Source organism: Apiospora hydei, assembly GCF_038363865.1.
Source record: "Apiospora hydei strain CBS 114990 chromosome Unknown utg000005l_segment0_segment0, whole genome shotgun sequence".
Lineage (NCBI taxonomy): Eukaryota > Fungi > Ascomycota > Sordariomycetes > Amphisphaeriales > Apiosporaceae > Apiospora > Apiospora hydei.
Genome location: NW_027117364.1, coordinates 4459888 through 4473167, shown reverse-complemented (window position 1 = coordinate 4473167; position 13280 = coordinate 4459888). Strand labels below are relative to the sequence as shown.

The window sequence follows — 13280 nt, the reverse complement described above, 5'->3', positions numbered from 1 at the left end:
GGGTCCTGCATTCAAGGATCCTACGTCGCATACCTCTCGCAATAACAAAGTACTGCATGCAAGTACAGTACCTCCATAGCATAACTTGACTTTTTGCGCCTACGCCGCACGGCACCCCGACTTTGACCTGGCCCTCTTGTTGTTTCGCCCGTTCGTCCATCCTGGCATCTTACCTCTTACTTTCCTTCACTTCTGTGTCGTCTGTGTGAACGTCCAACTCTCCTAAAATACCCATCGACGTCCTTCCTCTGCTTTCTTGACCGGTCTCAAGAAAGAAGAAAGAAACCAACCATCTCGTTGCGACAATTTCCATCACCATCACCAAAAGTCGGTAATTCATTGCGACTCCATCGGTACGTTGTTGCTGCCTTCCCTCCTGTCCTGTCAGATGAGCATGATACCGCGCCAGCCCCCAAGTCAAGCTTCCCGCCCGCCTTGGCATTGATGAATTGGCATTCGCCTTGGCAAGCTTGGTAGGCTTGGTTGAACCTCACTCGCATTTCCCTTTTTCTTTGCCTTGCCTTGCCTTTCGCGAATCTCACATTTTCTCTCGGCGTGCATCATTTTGCGACTCGGCCAAGACTGACAATACTTCATTTCCTGCAGCGCAATCCAACAACAACAACACATCCATCATGTCGAACCAAGGTTACTACCAGCAGGGCCCTCCTCCCCAGGGCTACTACCCTCAGCAGCCTCAGCCTGTACGTTCTCTCTCCCTGTTGCTCTGTCAATTACCGTCAGCCCGACCGATCCGTTGTTGTGATTGCGACAACGATTCCCGAAGCTTTGGTGCGAAGGTCGCAGATCAATGTCTCGCCAAGCTACGGTACTCTTTGTTGTTCGCGTTGCCGGCATCGCCTGCAATCAGCTTCCTCGACGGATCGGAAGAGCTTCGATTGGCATCATTATTGCGCGCGCGTTTACTGACATACATTTTTTGCTAGGCTTACGGTCCTCCCCGGGACAGTACTACCCTCCCCAGGGCCAGCCTCCTATGGGCTACCAGCAGCAGCCTCCTCCTCCCCCGCAGAAGCAGGGCTCTTCTAACTGCCTGACCGCCTGTTTGGCCGCGCTGTGCTGTTGCTGCGTCTGCGAAGAGGGTTGCGAGTGCTGCGCCGACTGCTGCGAGCTTTGTCTGTAAACATACATCGACGAGTTATTCGAGCCGACGATCAATGACGCGATGATCCAACAACAAGCAATTGCCAAGGTCAAAGCCAAGTCTTGGGAAGATGGAAAAAAGACGGGTCGCACTGCGCCGCACAGCCACGAAACCTTACTACATTACGACGAGCATACACACGCCCCTTTCATCGAACACACACTCGAGGACGGAATGTGGCTAGGCTATCCTACGATATAATCAATCGATCTTATTTTGTTGTTCTGGGGGGGACGGGGGATCCAGGGGGGTAGTCATGGGGTTGACTACGCAGAAGGAGGTAGTGGCGGAGAGAGAGAGCAAGCACGATTCATTTATGCGAACGATGTCTTCCCATCTCTGTGGGGAGGACGGTCAGAAGCCACCATCGCGCCTTTGCTAGATGGTACTTAGATGCACGAAGCAGGGTGGATGAGGGTCACATCGCAACACACAGAGACTTCCTTCTTCCTATACGCGTCTTTTATGGAATTCATAATCTTTGCTCTTCCCCTGCGCCAATTTGCCTGATTTTGATGTTATTAGGGTGATTATGAGCTTCTTTCCCTGCCTTTGTATATTTGCAGACCTAATGTGAGCAATTTGGTACCTGACTTGCTGCTATGTGACACCTCAAGCTCCATTGCGCCGGTTGCGTCCCTGCGTACTTTCTACGGGGCGCCCATTCGACAGCACGAGTGGGTGGCTGTAGATACCGCACCACGTACCTGGTTTTCCACGATTAAGATCAGTAGGTTCGCTTGACTGGTCCAGACTAATGGAAACAAGGCTATTTGCGTTGGGCCTCGAGCTCTTTCTTTGTCCTCCGTCAAGGGCCCCTCATTATTCTTATGATAGGTAGCACTGCCTATGGATCAATGTGGCTCATTCACTCCCTCCCTTGCCAGAGTGAAGCCGGACTTGGCCTCAAGACTGGAATATTGGGTTTATGGACTACGTCCTTGAAAGGGGAGAATTTCCTGCTCGACCAGCGATGTTGTGCGGATCAATGACCGCTACGGACGGTATGGTGGCATTTGTTATCGGTACGAGTGTGTGAGTGGGCATATCGCTCTCCTCCTGGCAATGGGGTGAGGCTGAGGGTGATTGTAAGAAACGGTGTAGTCGATAAGGTGAGAGACGAATTCAATGGATGATATTAGGACTGGAGTACGATATGTGTGGAAGATGGGAGGCATGTACCGCCACTGTTCACCCGGTCGAAATTCGACTTGAACTGGGACTTGGAGTTTAAGGCTAATTTGCTGAGAGTCCAGATAGAGGACTGCCAGGGAGCCGTTCACCGGGTCGAGTAGGTTTCTTGGAGAAGAATTGAAAGGGTAGCAGATGGCAGCCACATGTCGCCTTAATATGAGGATAGTCGGGTGACATACTCGCATACATGAAAGCGGTTACATACAAGAAACCGCTTTCACGTCTTGTCACATCCGCTCCGTTTGGTTTGAGGAAGGCCTGATGATACGGTGGGCTCACAACTCGATGATGGCCGCGGCCATCATGCGGAGCTGGTCGTCTATTGGGGTAGAGGGGGTGTTTAAATGAGAAGACTTTTCTTCTGCTCGCGGGTTTGGCCGGGCTGGACTTGTTCGAATTCGCCGTCAGAGTCACCAGATTGTAGCCAGGCGATCCTCTCACCCGCTGCCGATATATGACACCATCATGTCTCAATAGGCTATGTTTTCCCCTCGGTATGAAATTGGAAGGTGCCTCATGGTATTTGGACGATGCAAGATAATGAGCATCAAGGCTCAGTATCTGTATATAATTATAAAATAATCCACGTGCGTAGACTCGGGGTGCTACACGGAGGCTTGGATGTAGCTTCGATTATATATGGATGCCGTGCCGACTTCAATATCAAAAAGCCAAATTCCCTACGGTTTCATACGAATGGCTTTCAGGAAAGATATATTTCTCGCCTGATAACAGTCCGCGTGGTATCATCTCGTCTTTTTGGGTCTCCCCTTTTTCCCTCCAAGTTCGTGTTTAGATGCCACCACGATACTAACCCTCCAGCAATATTCTTGAATCAACCATATACAGATGAGAGAGCTGGCAAGATGCAGCCATCATCATCCAATTCGATCATTGAGTGAGGTTTGAACACGGAAAGGGCAAGCCGCTTTCTATAAATAACAGGCACAAGATGAGAAAGACGGTCGCTCGTCCTGGTTGAGCACAGCTTGTACGGACCAATACACATTGCATGACATTTTAGAATGACATGCCAAGCAGTGATGAAAAGCAGATAGTGGCTTTCCCCCTTGGCCTTATGTGCTCTACCTCCAGCCAAGACTGGATCTTGCACTTTCCAACCTCGTCGTGCCTGGATAATATCTGTCCCTGGTACGAGGGATAGTCTGAGGATAGACTCATGTTTGGGAAGGTGTTGTATTCACCTCGGCGATGGGTGAGAAGTTATTGCATTCACTATCAAGATGGTTTGGCTGTCAATGGCCCGGAACAATACTCAGAATAGCTGCTTCACTGGTGGCTCGCGGTGGTTCCCACCCTGGTCCAGATGTGAATATTTTTTACATGGTGGTCTGAATAGAACAATGGGATATGAGTATTGTTGTTGACAATCACGGGCGAGCATAACCCAACATACCACAGAAATCAAGTTAGAAAAAATATTCTACTGCTCTTGTGTTCGTCCCAACCGCATCAACCCATCTGCTTCCTTCCACCACCACTTACTTGACACATTCAAGTTCGCACATCTCTATCTTCTTCCCTTCATCCATCACACAAACCAGTTGATAATTCTCATCTCTGTTCCTTCGACATCACATCCTTACTGCATACTAATTTGTGCTTTCTCTGTTACTTCACCATCACATCTTCACCTCTTCCATCTCTACACGCACCTTGCAACTCTGCAACCCGTTCCCAACAACAACATCTCAGCTACTACCACGTTGTGACAATGTCTTCGTTCAAGTCCAACTGCAACTCTGACTTCATTCTGAGCATGCCTCCCTCCAAGGAGGAGCGTCGCCAGAAGAAGGCCCAGGCCACATACTTGTCACCCCCTCCCTCCTCCCAGCGCCGCCTTGGTGGCCCCAATAACAAGGTCAGTGAATCTTCATCTCACAAGCCGTGAAGGCCCGCTCCTCCTTCTGTCCCACCAAATTTGCCTGGCTGACTCGATAATTACAGGAAATTGAGTTCACAATGAAAATGGCGGGTCATCCCGATGAGATCAAGATGCAGTATGTGAAGACGAATTTGCCCAAGATCAGCATTGGCCATGATGAGTCCGATCAATCTGTGAAGAGCAAGCTATCCACGGCGAGCATTGAATGGAACGGATCTGGACAATCTGTGAAGAGCGATTTATCCACGTCGAGCATTTTCCAGGACAAATCCGAACAACCTGTGAAGAGCGATCTGTCGACTACAAGCATGGTTCGAGACGAATCTGAAGAGCGGCGACTGAAGGCCAGGGACCGCGAGACCCGGATGAAGAACAAGCCTGTGGATCTCAATCGCTTGATGGATAGCATTGTTTACTCTCTTCCTGATGATGAGTTCATGGTGGTTGCGCCCAACCTCTTCTGGGATGGGGGTGATGACATGGCCAAGTACTATGAGTAAGTACATCACTCACAGCTCTCTCTCAATCTCTCTTTCTCTCACAAACACCGATGAACTCTTAGTTTCTCCTTGTTTCTTTTATAATTTGTATATACACAAAACTGACTATTGATAGGTGGCTCCTCGAGGAATATTACGACGGCGACATGCCCGAAATCGTCCGTCGTGCCAATGCTTTCCGCGGCTTCCCCCAGTTAGATGATACAGACTTCAACCCCAACGGCGCCGAGGAACGTCGAGCCTACTACCAATCCAAGAAGGGCCGCGAGGAGCTCCGACCTTACCTTCCCGCCATCAAGAAGTACGCATCCAAGGGAGAGTACGTCCTCATCGAGGCCAAGGTAAACGGACAGACGGCCGCGGACGCACTGGATGCTGCTGCCACCGCCGCTGAGTCTTCGCCCGAGCTCAAGCACGAGCAACCGACTCCTTCCCCGTGGGCTCCTGTCAGTGCGTCCACTTTCTTTGCCAAGCCCGAGTCGCCGGTCCCTGGTGACACGGTCGACACCCCGGTTGAGGATCTCATGGCCCAGTTCGACCGTTCTGCCACTCTTGGACGTACGCCGCAGGCCCCCTTGAATCTTCGCTGTTCGTGACTCCCAACCCGGTCAGCAAGTCTTCCCCTCACTGCATGAGCCCCGGAATGCTCGAGAAGCTCAAGGATGAGCCGAAGTCGTCCTCCGTATCGAAGTACGATCCCGCTTTCGCACCTTCTGTTACCCCCACCAAGAAGTACGAGGAAGAGGACGATGTCAAGGAGCCAGTCAAGGACGAGGTGATGAGCGCAGCGGATCTTTCTTTCCCCTCTGTCCGGACCCCTGCCGCCACGCCTACCGAGAAGCAGGCGACGCAGACCAGCCGTAAGCGCAAGGAGCTGCCCGAAAGCAACTGGAAGCCTTCTTCTAGTAGCGGTATGTCACCCGACGACGAGAAGCCGCTGATGAAGCGTGCCAAGAAGAGCCACCGTGGTGCCGCGCACCTCTAAGCTGGTGGTTGAGTCGACCTTGACGGTCTCGACTGAGGCCCGCTGCCTGCTCTGCTTTGCTCCTTGAAGACTTATATGCTTGATGTCGTCGGTTGAGAATCAGGTTCGTTACGAAGCAAGCAACCTTGCATGGAAGGGGAAGGATGATAACGATGATGCATTTTCAGCGGATACACTCACACGCGCACACACGTTCCCTATATGAACTGGACATATGGTCATGGGTGACTGGACTTCCCTTTCTTCTGGGCGTTCGCTTCAGACATTTGCACGATACCCTTTGTTTTTTGGTTGGCCGCGGTGGTGAAGACCTATTCAGGGATCATTTTACTACAGCCGTTGATGATGATAATGACTCGTCTCTATTGATCTGGAGACTTCGAGGAGGATTTTACATAGACTCACTTGATCAATGCATTGACTTTACTGATATATTGTTGCTCTATGAGCTTGATATGTGAAACTGTCTCGGTGAACGATACTGTATATTCGTCAGAGATGAGCATGACCATCTCGATCATCTGCCCTGTCTCTGTAGACGATAATGTAGTTTCGTCTTAGATGGGCCTTGCCACCTCCATCATCACCCTTGTACAAGACACACATGGTCATTAAGCGCAATGGATGAGGAGGGACCGAGTTGGGATCACCATCGGAGTAGGCACAAGGACAACGCATAGTCGGGCCCTACTAGGTCACCATTTAAGTTCCAATGGACTCCAGTCTCATCATCAGCATGTTCAGTGCCCTCTGGCCATGATGACAACTAAGCAGTCATGCTCCTCCGATCAGTAAGGGGAGTGCTCTATGCTGGACCTGACTTTTGGGTTGCAGATTACGTTAGCATTCGCAGGACAAGACCCGATGCGAACAGGTCTGACCCGTCAGTTGGGATCAGCCTAGACATGCACGGCGGTAAGCGCAGGTGGTTTCATCCAAGTCGCTTCTCTCGCTTCGCTTCGGCCCTCGTGCGCGGTGTGTCAAAGAACAACGAGAGGAGTGTGTAAGTGTGTGTGGAGCGTGCACGATGAACGATGAAAATCCGGGGTGGAACAGGGAGACGAGACTGGGGGAGAAGAAAGAAGGGGGTGGTTGGTTGGTTCGAGATCATTCGTGGCCAGGAGACAAAGGAAGAGAGCGTTCCCGACACCTTGGCCCGACTGCAAAGCGGAAAAGAAGGCAGATCGCTCTGCTTACGGGCAGGGCAGGGTTGGACGGACACGCACATTGATTGCTGCTTACTCGACAGCGACAGCGATGCCCAGCCCATATGGGGAAAGAGGCGGGAGAAACAAGCAATCTAGACCGGCCCATGTCGTTCGACCGCTCCGTGGCTGTGAGCTGATAGTCGCAGACCGACACGACAACGATTGACTGACGACCGAACGACAACACATGTTCGATGCTACCCGGGAAGGGGAAGGGGGGATAAAAGAAGAATAGTGATCCCTGCCGCGAGACCGAGGGACCGTTCTTGCACTTGCACCACACACCCCTTAGACCTGCCTTTTGACAGAAATTCCAGAAGCATTCTCTGCTTCCCGGGCCTGCGTGGGTGGTGGGCTACTGGTATTGGCATGTGAATCGTCCAATGGTTGGACGGTGTTTCCAATCCAAAGGATTGGCCGCTGACTCGCTCGCAAGGTTGCGATTGCGAGGGATGATGACTCAGCAGAGTTTTCCACTGACGAGCACCAGGACGGCACTTCCTATTCGTGGTACGGGTACGTCGTACATATCGGATTTGATGGCAGGCGACTTTGTTTTGTGGTGGCAAGGAATCAATCAGGAGTCAGAAACCAGAAATCAGGATATCGATAATGATTAATTGATAATAACTGCAACTAAATTGCCATGCCGGGAACGGCCTTGTTTCTGGTCATCGTCGCCGTTGTTGTCGTGGGTGCTGGCTACCTACGCGCCAAAAGTACTTTTGGTATATATCCCGATATAGCCATGGATGGCCTGCAATATGGGTTGCTCGAGATCTCGACTTTGCTTCCGGCCTTACGGATCGATGAAGCAACACCCACTAATTGAGTATGGCGGTGTGCATGGCCACAGCACAGGTGACAGCAGCCGGACCCCAATGCTACGAAGGCAAGGCCAGTCGACCTATGATGCGGACTTATTTATATCGCACTCATTGGCACTGCACTGCACTGCTGTTCGTTCGGTTGGACTGCGACAATACATCTAGACTACCTAGCCTACATACTTGCACACTGCAGCAAACTCACCACTTTTCCGGGATGTGCATGCGCTGATCGAACGGCATGTATGCGCGATGAGATGTTACGTAGGTGGGTGGTGGGAGAAGGAGTGGCTTGGCAAGGTGCAAGCTGAATTGATGCAGCAGCACAAAGAGAGCGAGAGAGGAGGTAGGGAGAGACAGAGACAGATGGCCCCCTTCCCCGCCGATTCCGCAGCGTCCAACATATGCTTTTTCCGGCATCCAGCACCACCAATGCGGCTGATGACTTGCTTGCTGCCTCGGCAGCCTTCCGTGGGCGCGGGCGAGGAAAACTGTGAATTGAAACAGGTCCGCGGGTGAGACAATGCGACAAAAAAGCATACACACTCAATACGGTAATACCAGCAACCGAATAACAAGGTTAGTTAGGTAACCCGAACCCAATACCTGTCGTGTCCGTGTCGTGTCCGTGTCGTGTCGTGTCGTCGTGTCGTGATTCGGATCCTCCCTCCCCATCGATCCTCTAAGCGGTCTTCGAGTTGGGCAGACCGACCGACTGGCTGGCTGGCTGGTCTACTTTCCTTACTTGCGACTACCACTACTGCGAGCCATCACGTCACCGGGGGCGGTCCGTCAGATCCTCGTCACGACTCAGCGGCCCCAAAGTACAGCACACATACGACACAGGGCACACAGGGCACATAGGGACACAGGGACACAGGGGGTTGAAAGCGGCGAAAGGAGAGCCGCTTTCCATCAACAAGTCCGATAAGGTTGTGTGAGACGGTGAGGACCCCCCTTTTTTTCTGGCCCCAAACGTCGGAAACCCCGTCTTGTGTATGTCCGATAAGAGGCCGGAATGATGTTGGGGGTCTTGAGGGTATCTATCTATCATCTATCGGTCTAGCTTCCATGCTTGGGCTGCTTGATCGCAAACGATGGGATGCGGGAGGGTTGGAGGGCATGCAGCACGGGGGCGTCCCTCAAAGCCTCTTTGGACAGAACAGAGACCGATAGAGCTGCCCGATCCGGTATCAGGAGCGAAGGGGGCTAGCTACAGACCTATATGAAGTACAGCTGCATGAAGAATTGGTAGCTGAGGCCCTTTCTTGCGTCGGGGTTGCTCTGGGCTGGCTGACTGTGCTCGTCACTTTTCCAAAACGTCTTGGTTGACGGGTACTGCGCATGTATTCTCTACATATCATCTATCATAAACCCGAGAGCACAAGACAAGCAGAGACCCCCTTCAACGTTGTATTCTGATCTCAATCCGATGGTCTGATTACGGACGGACCCCAAAACCCCCTCTGGCTCCGTTTGGAGTCAACTTGGGCTTTTTTAGTCAAGGGGGAATAGACAAGACCCTTTTCCCGGATCTCGTCCCTTCTGTCCCTTCTAAGCGGCTCGGCACCCAGGCCGCCTCATCTCAAGTCCATCTTACAGCTTAATTATGTATCCCGTCGTATCAGGTATGTATGTACGAGTACGCATGTACTTGCATACATGGGCCCTACCTGGGGTTCGTACGCACGCCGACCAGCGGTGCAACAACCGACCAGGAATGAAGAGCAGCAAGATGAAGAAGCGGGCACTGATGCCGCTTTATTCAGCCTGCCCTGATGGTGTCAAAAAAGTACATCATAATCTTCATTCCCCGGCAATATTAAAAAAATAAAAAAAGATCGATCGCTCGCCCGCTGCTAAAAGCTAGTAGCCACGATCTGCCTCCCGCTCCACATACCGTCCGCCCACCCGTCCTTTATCGTTGAAGCAGCGATACTGCAAATGGCAGACGCAGGCTGGTATCGTTTCCCACCACCACACCACCATCCCAACGGGATCCAGCATTTCTAATCCGTTGATGCGGTCGCCGGTACACGGCACACGTACATTCAGAAGTCCAAATAGGTACGGGCGGGATCTGGGCTGTGACGGAACTCTAGACGCCATATTTTTCCACGGTACAGATCAACTTGACTTATCTCATCTTGCTCATATCTCATCGTCATGGGCAATCCGTAGAAATCAATGACAACTCGACATAGGTAGGTAGTCTTCTTGTTTCATCTGGCTGCCTGTTCCTTTATCCCGTTCGGATGTATGTATTCTACCTCGGCGTCTACCGTAGGGAGGTAGGCCATCAACTTGGATTAGGCAATGCCGATACTTAGACACACTCTTGCTACCCGCCCACCTACATGATCATGTACAGCAAGTGTATTCTCAGCTCCAGTTAAGGGCCACCCCACTGTCGATCAATCCCTTTTTCTGTCTATGAATATACAGGACATAGCAGACGTTTTCGTTTATTCCTTAGCAGACAAGACCCTCACGTGTTTGTCTCTAATGCTTGAATCTAATATTAAAAAAAGAAAAAGGAAGGCGTCTCGAATTGAGCTAGAAACAACTTACTCAAGGCTACCTGCCTGTCACTGACTACAGAAGTATCCTGCCCTGGCTCTAACGCACTGTAGAAAGGCCGGTAGAGAGGCCAGTAGGGGCCAGTAGGGGCCAGTAAAGCGTAGGGGCACTGGGGGAGCCGATTACCCAGTGTCAGGTCTGGGTAGGTGGGGTTGATTACTTACAGTAATCGGGCGTAGCCCACCTGGCTGGCGGCTTATATCGAATCACGACGCACGGAATTGCTTTGTCGGGGTTCGACTTCGGCAGAATACGGTACCTAGAAGGGCCAGCTAGTTTTAAAGAGGGCCCTGGGACTTGGGAGGCAGAAGAAGCCTGTTCTCGCATCAATCGAAGGACCCTCACCCAGTGCTGCACGATTTGACTGAATTACCTCACTACGGAGCTGAGGCCCCGCCATACGGGCGAACCCAGCCATTAGGCTTGCCTGGTCTTTTGGGTCGGTCCTGTCTCTGCCCAGTGCCTAGCCCACTTCGACCCCTTCCCTCTCCGCCATTACAGACCGTACAATCGATTCTATTCGTCTCTGCAAGGTCGAGCAGAAGAACGAGACAGACGCCGGGTGAAGCTGCTGCACACGGCCATTGGATTGGACTGGCCCTTGGGAGCGGAAAGTCAAGACCAGAGCCAGAACCCGAGCCAGAGCCTAACGGGAGAGACAGGCATGACAGGAGACAGACATTGGAATTATTATTACCTGCCGGAGAGCGAGAGAGGGCGAGAAGAAGAAGAAGAAGTACATACAACAAGAACAACAACAACAGACGCAGCGCTGCCAGAGAGCCAATCCACTTATCCCCTGCTATCTTTCTGATGTGTATGGTGGGTTTTTGTGTGGTGTCTTTCTCCTTTAGCTGCTAGTTCCTACCTACAATTGCTGTTGTTCCTGCCAACAATTGTGCAGCCAGAGAGACCCTCACTTTTTTCTTCAATCAATCAATCCCGTTCCTTGCCTGCCCAGCCTTTTCCCCTGCCCACTTGGCCTATCTCCATCAGTCATCAAAACCATCCCGTCAGAGCGAACCAGCCTCGACCAAATCCGCCCCCTCACCTCGCACCAAAAATCAGACCTCCCCCTACGCCCGCAACCGTAGCAAGTAACAGCAGCACTCAACCCATCTCATCTTCAATATCACCCTGCAACTCACTCCCACAAACCACCACCGCCCGCCCAACACCACCGCCCAACACCAAACCCACCCGCCAAACAACCGCTACAACAACAACCATCACCAACAAATCTCAGCAGAGCATCCTTTCGTTTTAGGCGACGAACCATCGACCTGCCTCACCGACTGGCCCATCCGCCAACCACCCCCGGAATCATTTTGTCCCGTTCGCCTGCGGACCTGACATTGGGCGACAAGAAAACGATCCCTCCCTCTCGCTCGCCGCAAACAATGTCTGGTGCCGATGGTGGCTACGACCTGCTTCGGCGGGCAACTCAGGCAATGATGTCAAAGTAAGCACATCAATTTCCACTTCTTCACTTCCTTGCATCCGCCCTCCCCATATCGTTCATTACGGGCCTTTTTCTTCGCTCCGCTATCCCATGCACTGGCTGCTTCACAATTCGAGCCATTTTCCCCTCGACCTGTTGCATATTCCCTTATCGGTTCCCTTAATCAGACCTGCGAAGGGCCCCATCGCCGGGTCTCTGGCCTCTTATTACACGTGTTTTGCTCTTGCGCTCTCCCCTTCCCATTTAGCCATGCCTCTTTGCCGCGGTCCCGGCGGATGCCAGTGCCAGATGTGCGTCCCAGAGATGGACCCTTGATCTTCCCCAAGACTCCGGCCCTAGGTTGCAGATTTCACGAGCGAGGGGTAGTAGTCGTAGCAGTAGCCTGTTTACACACCTTGTACCGAAGCGACTCAAGCGGTCCGTTTTGGCGCCTTCACTAGGAGTACCCATCTCGGCCTTTCATTACATGGCAGGGCTCCGCTTCGAGTCAGGCAAGTGCTTGCAACGATGAAGCTGCTGGGTGCTGGGCATTCATTGCATGACGACCGGCCACTGTGGCCCTCGCTGGCACCATGGGGGTTGGGCGCAGTGCGTTGTGAACACGGCATCCATCGTTGGGTCGATGCACTGTCAGGCGCCTGGTCACGATAGGCGCGCCATGGGGCTATAGCGAGAGAGAGAGAGCCCATATGGGCAGCAAGCAGCAGAGCGAGCCATTGCTACTCCCAACTTACATGGGACGGCGGGTTCAGCCATGGGCTTTTCCCAGCGAGCCAAGCCCGTTCGGTAGGCCGCTTGCCCCCCCGGGGGGCTGATGACGAGAGAGAGGGGTCTGACTCGCCGCCCGGCGTCACCTAAATAGCTCTCCCTCAGTCAATCCCACCCCCCTCCCAAGTAGGCTGCAGGGCAAATGCGCTTGTCTGGCTATTGGGCTCTCTCCCCACCCATACCGACCTTCACAATGAGACTTTCGCGATACACCCCCCACTTTTAACCCTTCCACCACATGGCTCTTCACATGGATTTGCTCTCTGAAAGCCCTGGTCCCCTTCAAATTCTCGGAGCAAAATCTTGTGTGACATGTCCCATTTTCCCATACAGCGAGTGCTAGCTCTCATACGTTCTCTTGTCCTACTTTTTCTCGCTACCTCATCATTTGCATCGTGGTGACCTAGGGATGAGCGACTTCTCATACTGCGAACTCTGCTGTTTTGAGATGCTCCTGATCCGAAAGCCACCCTAACTTCCTCTCCCTTCGTGTGACTCGCTTTAGCGTTGACAGTCCTACTACTACTACTACTGTTGTTATTTTTTCTTCTTGCCGTTTTTGCCCACCCATCTCACGACCCATCTCTTCTGCACGTCTCTAGCCCTGCAGCACTGAAACATCACACTTTGGTCACACTGCTCCTCGTTGCCGTTGCCGGGAGAGCAACTTCAAAACTTCGTCAAA

At 52.2% G+C, this 13280-nt stretch overlaps 3 protein-coding genes across 3 annotated transcripts; all 3 read left to right on the top strand.

The window, feature by feature from the left end:
- Positions 1–635: 635 nt before the first annotated feature.
- On the top strand, positions 636–1144 carry PG997_006869 (uncharacterized protein; the record flags this gene model as incomplete). The annotated part of the gene is made up of 2 exons (XM_066811184.1): positions 636–704; positions 986–1144. The coding sequence occupies 2 exons, from the start codon at positions 636–638 to the stop codon at positions 1142–1144; spliced, it is 228 nt and encodes a 75-aa protein (XP_066670107.1).
- Positions 1145–4342: 3198 nt separating this feature from the next.
- Positions 4343–5361, top strand: PG997_006868 (uncharacterized protein; the record flags this gene model as incomplete). The annotated part of the gene is made up of 2 exons (XM_066811183.1): positions 4343–4761; positions 4881–5361. The coding sequence occupies 2 exons, from the start codon at positions 4343–4345 to the stop codon at positions 5359–5361; spliced, it is 900 nt and encodes a 299-aa protein (XP_066670106.1).
- Positions 5362–5408: 47 nt separating this feature from the next.
- Positions 5409–5750, top strand: PG997_006867 (uncharacterized protein; the record flags this gene model as incomplete). Its single annotated transcript, XM_066811182.1, has 1 exon — positions 5409–5750. One exon carries the CDS (start codon positions 5409–5411, stop codon positions 5748–5750), a length of 342 nt encoding a protein of 113 aa, XP_066670105.1.
- Between the last annotated feature and the right edge of the window lie 7530 nt (positions 5751–13280).